Source organism: Galeopterus variegatus, unplaced genomic scaffold, assembly GCF_000696425.1.
Source record: "Galeopterus variegatus unplaced genomic scaffold, G_variegatus-3.0.2 Scaffold391, whole genome shotgun sequence".
Classification (NCBI taxonomy): domain Eukaryota; kingdom Metazoa; phylum Chordata; class Mammalia; order Dermoptera; family Cynocephalidae; genus Galeopterus; species Galeopterus variegatus.
In genome coordinates, this window is record NW_007726502.1 from 433681 (window position 1) to 442062 (window position 8382).

General features: G+C 44.4%; 1 protein-coding gene across 3 annotated transcripts in view; it reads right to left on the reverse strand.

Moving 5' to 3' along the window:
* Positions 1-8382, reverse strand: part of GGA2 (golgi-associated, gamma adaptin ear containing, ARF binding protein 2) — a 33625-nt gene that overhangs the window by 6199 nt on the left and 19044 nt on the right. For all 3 annotated transcript variants that reach the window (XM_008568263.1, XM_008568262.1, XM_008568261.1), the window contains 5 exons: positions 5667-5748; positions 3237-3362; positions 2358-2468; positions 2032-2060; positions 1520-1653 (listed from right to left, as the gene is read on the reverse strand). In XM_008568263.1, the coding sequence (XP_008566485.1) occupies positions 1520-1653; positions 2032-2060; positions 2358-2468; positions 3237-3362; positions 5667-5748 (482 nt within the window). The remainder of the gene's footprint in view (positions 1-1519; positions 1654-2031; positions 2061-2357; positions 2469-3236; positions 3363-5666; positions 5749-8382) is intronic.

Below are 8382 nucleotides of genomic sequence, written 5' to 3' on the forward strand. Positions count from 1 at the left end.
CAAGGGTTAAGATCCCCTTACCGGTCATCTTTTTTAAAAAAAAAAAAAAGAAAGAAAGAAATATGATGATGTAGTCTTATGAGACCACCATCACATATGCAGTCTGTTGTTGACCAAAAGGTCATTATGCAGCGCATGACTAGATATGCACATATATAAAGGTATATCTGACTTAAGACAAGTAATCTAACCTTTGCCTCAGTTTCCTCATGTGTTAAATGGGAGTCATAGAAGTATCTACCTCACAGGGCTATTGTAAGAATCAAATGAGACAAGGTGTGGAAAGCACTCAGAGTATCTGCAAATAATAAGAACCTAATAGACTAGAGCCATTACTATTAAGATTATTCATGATGTAGTTGTCAGGAAGTCTCCGACAAGCCTGACACCAAGTAACTCAGTCAGGTTAAGTTTCCCAAATGTGATTACTAGAGTAACATGAGCCAGGCAGATGATACACAAATTACACTGGCCACTTTACACTTCATGATTTTGTCCATTTGAAACACAAACTGACAAAAAAAAAAAAAAAGAAAGAAAAAAGAAAAACAATAAAACTCCAAGAAACCAACTCTGGTGGCAAATAGGAATGAACTTCCAGCACACTTCCATTTCCACCAGAGCCCCGTGGGCTCTGGCAGGGACACGAGCACTCTCAGGCTGTCTCAGGGATGGCAAACTGCTCCAACTCTTCCAGAGGCAAATGGACGGGATCTGTGAACATGTTTTTACATTCATACTTTAGAGCATCTCTACCTTCAGGAATCTGTACCATAAAAACACTCCAAAGTGCCTCCAAACTGCAAACTATGTAAATATCCACAAGAAGAAAATGATTAAATATATCACACAATGAATTATAACACAGCTGTTAGAAATAAGGGGCTGGTTGGCTAGCTCAGTTGGTTAGAGTACAGCCTTGTAACACCAAGGTCATGGGTTCGGATCCCCTTACCAGCTGGCCACAAAAAAAAAAAAAAGAAATAGGGAAAATGTATATAAACTGATATGGAAATATGTCAAAGATATAATGGGATATGAAAAAAATCATGTTGGAGTACAGTAGGTAAATTATGATTCCATTTGCGTAAAAGTAAGCCACAATGATACATTACTACATGTATAGAAAAAAGCAACACAAGAACACTTACTATTTTTAGTGAGTGGTATTTAGGACTTTCTGCCGTATATTTCTCTAATCATCACATTTTGCTTAACTTCAAATTAAACGGCAATCGGGGAAAAAAAAAACCACCAAAAACATCATCATCACCTACTACTACTACTACTAGTCCTTAAATAAACCCCTTTTTAGATGGCCAAAGCATGTATTTTCCTATGACTTAGAATGCGGGATAAAGGGGGAAGAAGCATATTGAACTTTCAACAGGAGGAGGATGCTTTCCAGGGTGAGGGGTCTCTGGCTGTCACAGAGCAGCATTCCCTGGCCCATCTTGCCATGAGAAGGAACTGTATGCAGGAGCTAGACTCTTCTCCTTCCGTTGCCCAGAAGACTCACAGAGGGCCCGGAGATGGCTGTGGGGAGAGGAGATCCAGCAAGTTCCTGTCTGCCGAAGGGCTCTGACCACCACCACCTGGCAGTGTGCTGGCGGTAGGATTCCTCTTCTCCTTATAGCAATTCTGACTGTCAACCTGTCAAAGCAGGAATGGCTAAAATAAGGCCAGGCTATTATGAATCATCACCAGCCATGATAATGCTGTGGCACAGCTCTGCTGACCACACAAAAGCTGTTGCAGCCCAAGCTTATTACAGTTCCTGGGGCAGGGGGAGAAAAAAGGGCAAGAGAACATGAGATTCCTGAGCAGAGCATCAGGAAGCAGGAGCCTGGTACAACTTAAGAGGGAGGGGTGTGAGGAGAGGGGTTCAAGCCAGACAGTGTGGGACCTCTAAGTCCATGAATCGCACCAGGATAGTGCAGTAGCACCTCTCTCCCCACCAGTGAGCCCTGCCTCATGAAGGCAAGCTTGAGAGAGCTTCCCCTCCCCGAATGCTAGGAATAGCTTCCTTACCTTGTTCACACCAGGAGCATCACTGATTCCTGTAAGACAGGAGCAGGGTGAGGCACACGACAGTAGCTCTACCTGATGCAAGATGCAGATCAATACCACACCACCCTCTCTAGGACATTTAGAAAGCCTAGACAAACAAGTGACTTACCCAGAGTCACTCAACTCACCCATGGCAACTCTGAGACTAACAAAGGGGACCTCTGTGAACCACCCAATACACCTGAGTCTCTCAAATGCAGGCATATACTCCCTGAAAGGAACAAGCTTACTCTCTACCCCAACTCAGAACCATTCTGTGCCTGTTCCTCCTAAACACACACCCTCACCTAAGGCTTCCAGGTCCTGATGAAGCAAAGATGGTGCCTGCTCAGATCCACTTTCCACATCCAAGTCAATCAAAAGGCAGTTCTTCATGCAGTCTGCTGGATTCTGAACGACTAAAACCCAGAAGGGGTTAGGAAAATAAGTCAGACATGACAGCAAAGTTTGCACTTAAATCCTACCAGCTTCCCTCAGGCAATCTCCTAATCAAGACATCATAACTCCCCCACCCTCAACACACCCCCAGAACCTTCCACCTCAGCTGAGTGTTTTGAGACACAGCTTGAGATGGCATCTGGACTCTGAAGTCACCAGAGAACTGCCTCCCTACCCCACAGATCACAGAGTCCTCCTCCAAAGGTTCCCATCACCCTAGACAGGAGCTGACTCAGACTTCTTCTCTAATTCAGCGACTTTTGAGGTTTCTGACCATAGATGATCAGAATCACCTAGAGTGACTGATAAACACACAGATGCCCAGGCCCAGCTCTAAGGAGTCTTGATTCAGAAGGTCCAAGACAGAGACCTAAGAATCTCTATTTTAAGCAGTGTTCCACCTAGTCCAGCACTCAAAACCACTGAAGAAAACCATTTTTTTGGTCTCTAGCTCCCATGAGCAAGCACTAGTGAGAAGAATTCAAACGCAAGCACAACAGAGCCATTTGCTTCCGTGTAGCCAAAGTCGGCATCCAGCCTGGTGGTAAGTTCATGATGACTACTGTGACAGAGGCTAGCTACATGAAACCCGTATTCACAGGGAAAAGAACAGAGGGCAAGTTATCTTATTTCTGCATCATAACCCAGAATATTCTGAGGATCCATTTCTTTTCTGGGATTTGCAGGCTGCCCCAACACAGAAGGCAGGAAGGAATCTTTGCACATACCTCTGGAAACAGGTATGTCTCCCACTGAGCAGGTCACTGTGTTCCCAAAGGTGACACGGCCTTCCATCACCTGTTTATACAGCAGAACTCCCTGGGTGAGGAGGTCATTTGCCTGGAGAATCTCCGCTGAAGAATGAAGGAAGAATCAGAAGCCCCAGGTTTTAGCTACCAACAATCTCAGTCCTTTCTATGCCATTCTACAAAGCAGCCTTCACCTGGCTCTACTAGATTTAGTATATCCATGCCTCCTGCCCCCAGATCATGTGAAAAGGCCCCTATCAGACCTTGTCACTCAATGTGAGCCCTAATATTCTTAATTATCAATGTAGGAGAAATCAAATATTTTTACCATCTATGTCTGCACTATCCAACATGATAGCCAGCTAGTAAGCACTCAAAATAAGTCTTTTTCAATGAGAAACTAAAAGTTTTAACTTTAACTTAAAATTAAAACCTGAAGTGCTTTGTCAATGTGGATGTGAAAATTAAAAGAAATCAGAGGCTGGCTGGTTAGCTCACTTGGGAGAGTATGGTGCTGGTAAAGTCACAAGTTCAAATCCCTGTACCAGCCAGCTGCCCAAAAAAAAAAAGTCAGTTACTAAAAAGCCTTTAAGTATGCAGAGAACAAACTGGTGCATAAATCTACTTTTTAACCTATGAATTTTATATAGATCTAAATATAGATCAAGTATTTCTGATAAAAATTTGGCATCCAAACTGAAATGTGGGCTGGCTCGTTAACTCAGTTGGTTAGACCGTGGTGCTCATAACACCAAGATCCAGGGTTCAATCCTTGTACTGGCCAGCTGCCAAAAACAAAAAAGAAAAGACAAATTGAAACGTGCTTTAATTACAAAATACGCACTGGATTTCAAAAACTGCATGAGTACCCCATGGTTTAGCTATAGACAAGTCTCTCCTGGGAGAGAAAGAACAGCAACAGGGCCAAGAGTGATGTATATAACACTGCAAGCAGCAGTACTGTAAGATTACTTCTCAGGAGTGACCAACTGCTTATTTCCTGCCAATTTTTTGACTGTGGATAAAGGTTACAAACTGGCAACACGGGTTGAAATCTGCAGCGTTTCACCTGGCATGTGAAAGCTGTTTGACTACCTTTGATATCATCACAACCACTGAGAACGTATTGGGTTACATAATAATTACAACACGAAACACAACCAGATACAATGGGCCTGACGAACACCATCTATGACGTATTCTTGACCCTCCCCCAACTGAACCTGAATCTGATCAAGCCCCAATCCAATTGGCAATAAAAAGAAATACCAGGGGGCCGGCCCGGTGGCGCACTGGAGAGTGTGCCGCTTGAGAGCGCGGCAGCACTCCCGCCGAGGGTTCAGATCCCATGTGGAGACCGGTTCCCGCTCACTGGCTGAGCGCAGTGCGGGCGCGACACCGAGGGTTGCGATCCCGTTACCGGTCAGTAAAAAAGACAAAAAGGAAAAAAAAAAAAAAAAAGAAATACCAGGAACAGAGAAACATTAAACAACATCATGGCTGATGCAAGTAGCAAAACTGAGACCAACAAAAATCTACAAGTTAAAGACCCATATTTCATGCAAGAAAAAAAGAGATGGGGGAAGGCACATGCTATCCGTTAAAAAAGACCAAAGAAGTATCAACCAAACCAATTACAAAGTATGGCTTTTCCTTTGAGTCTGATTTAGGACAAACTGGGGGGGTGGGGGGGATGATTAAGAAGAGAATGATCTGGGAAATCTGAACACTGACTGAATATTTAATTATTTCAAAATGTCTGAAATTTGCTTCAAAACAGACTAGGTAGGGTATGGGTAGATGTGAAGACAAAGGCACAAATGAAGCAAGATCAAAGACTGGCCACGAGCTGGTAATTGTTAAAGATGAGTGAAGAATACACAGGATTTATGCTAATACTCTCCTTTTTTATATGTTGAGATTTTCCATAGCAAAAAGTTAAATTTTTTTTTTAGTATCTGTGGATAATTCTCCACTGTCCCAACCACTATCCTTTCCATTCCCCATTAACCTGGCTCATTTAGGTTACCTCCCTGGCCCCTGAAGGCATACAAATTGGTGAACCCTTTGAGATGCACCACCCCCAGGTGCTTCTCTGACCTCCGTAGGATCATTCAGCCTTTCCTTAAGCTTTCTGTGGGATTTTTCTTCTTCTTCCCCTCTTACACCTAATCTCCATGGTAAATTTCCACCCCTTGACAGGCTGTCAGACCTGCTGCTGATTCCTTGCTCAAGCCTAGATTCCTCTGGAAATCAGTTCTAACTCAGGCCATGCCCTTCCCAAACCCAATTATCTGAGAACCTAAAGTCCATTCTCTCTTGTTCCTGGTACCCCAATAGCATGCACGAAGGGCCACATTTGTTTTGTACTCGGGGTGCTAGCTATGCCTATGGAAATAAAACTGTTACCAAGTGCATCGTCGTCATCAGTGGTGTCACTCGCCAGCCGGAACAGGGTGGGCCGAAGCTTTTCACACCTTTCATACACCACCTGGGAAAACAGAGCTTGGTTCACAACACACTCCTAGGCCCCCACACAAGGCCCCAGATGCCTCCAATTAAGCGTGCAGCAGGGTCTGGGGCTTCAGGAGGCCTCCTCCATCTGTCTCAAATTCATGACTGCCAGTTTGAAATAACATGGCAGAGTTTCAGAAAAAGTTTGGATGGCTGGCCCATGGCTCACTTGGGAGAGTGTAGTGCTGATAACACCAAGGCCACGGGTTCGGATCCCTATATAGGGATGGCCGGTTAGCTCACTTGGGAGAGCGTGGTGCTGACAACACCAACGCAAGGGTTAAGATCCCCTTACCGGTCATCTTTTTTTTTTTAAGTTTGGGTACAAGGGTATAATTTCTGAAAATAAAAGAAGTGGAACAGGTGACAAAAGACCTCAGCTCAGAAAAGAATCCACAAGCATTTTTAAGTTTGGGTACAAGGGTATAATTTTTGAAAATAAAAGAAGTGGAACAGGTGACAAAAGACCTCAGCTCAGAAAAGAATCCACAAGCAGAACCTCCTGCACTGTTAGTGGGGCTGTAAATTGGTGCAGCCATTATGGAAAATGGTATGGAGATTCCTCAAACAATTAATAGATAGAACTGCCATATGACCCACAGAACTGCCATATGACCCAGCAATTCCACTTCTGGATATATACCCAAAGGAATGGCAATCATCATGTCGAAGGGACACCTGCACGCCCATGTTTATTGCAGCTCTATTTACAATATAATCAAGAGTTGGAACCAACCTAAAAGTCCATCGATGAACAAATGGATAAAGAAAATATGGTATATATACACAGTAAAATACTACTCTGCCTTAAAAAAGAATGAAATACTGCCATTCACAGCAACATGGATGAACTTAAAGAAAATTGTGTTAAGTGAAATAAGCCAGATACAGAAAGAGAAATACTGCATGTCCTCACTCATAAGTGGGAACTAAACAAACAAACAAACAAAAGAAAGATACAATAATCACAATGATACACTGAACTTTCAAAAGGAGAAACAGAACTGAAGTTACCAGAGGTGGGAAAGGGGGAGGGAGAGGGGTGTGAAGGAAAAATTGGTAAAGGGCCACAAAAAAATGAAAACAATGTATAATGCTGAATATATTAATTATCCTATTTGAACATCACATATTGCACACAGGTATTGATATACAACTCTGTACCCTACAGATATGTACAATTTCTTTTTTTTTTTTTTTTCTGTCTTTTGTCTTTTTTCCGTGTCCGGCAACGGATCACAACCCTCAGTGTTGCCCCCGTACCGGACCGGGGACCGGCAATGGGATTGCAACCCTCGGTGTTGCTCCCACGCTTCGCTCAGCCAGTGAGCGGGAACCGGTCCGTATGTGGGATCCGAACCCTCGGACGGGAGCGCCGCCGCGCTTCCCAAGCAGCGCACTAGCGCAGTGCACCACCGGGCCGGCCCGATATGTACAATTTCAATAAAAAATATAAGTAAAGGGCCGGCCCGTGGCTCACTCGGTAGAGTGCGGTGCTGATAACACCAAGGACGCGGGTTTGGATCCCATATAGGGATGGCCGGTTTGCTCACTGGCTGAGCATGGTGCTGACAACACCAAGCCAAGGGTTGAGATCCCCTTACCGGTCATCTTTAAAAAAATATATATATATATACATATATATATATATACATATATATATATATATATGTATATATATATATATGTGTATATATATATATATATAAAAATGCTCACTGGACACAGTGTGAGGCACAGTACCCCCCAAACCCCCAAAAAGAACCCACCATCTCCATGTGCACAGCATCACCGCTCCCTCAGGTTCCTCTCCCTGCCCTCGGCCAAAACTGCTTTAACCATGGCATGACTTCCCCTGCATTACAACTAACATCCAAACTTCCCACCCTAACTGCTGTCTGAGGCCAGAGTTCCCTTTACAACACCCCATGCTGCCCACCACAGGGGTCCTGCACAGCTAACCCTCATTTTCAAGAACATCTGGGAAGTCTCATTTCATGCATCCCAGGGAGAGTGCTCTGCACACCTGCACACTCTTCATACTGTTGAGGAGGTACAGCTCTGTATATCTTAGATTTCCTCCTTCGCAAGGGAGCTCAACTAACTAACAACATTCCAGGGCTCCCACGACAGACCCCCCACCCCAACTACCATCACGGCTGGTGAAATGACATATCTGGTTGGTGAGTCTGGGAAAGGAAGCAGGACGGAGCCCCTTCCCCTTTGCTCTTGGGAGCTACCTGCTTTAAGGAGCCACATTCTCCTTTGCTCCTACATGCTTTAAGTTTTTAAAAAAGGAAGCTTTGAGCGGGGAGAACTGTGGTGCACCAGCACAATCTGAGTGTGGTAGGTTCAATGATTATTCACCACGTTCTCCAGAGTCAGCCGTATCTAACATAAAAATAACATTTCTTGTTTCCTGCTGCCTCTCTCCTGTCTCTTAGCTGGTTATCATCTTGGGCTGGGAAAAGTTGTGCAGCCTAAAAGCCCAACACGCTGACCTGTTCCTGACAGATCCTGTGCACCCTCACAACAGGAGAAAGGCTCTGGAGTATCTGCCTGGCCCAAGTGCAGCAGCCCTTCTGAGTACTGTCCCCCCCCCCCCCCCCCC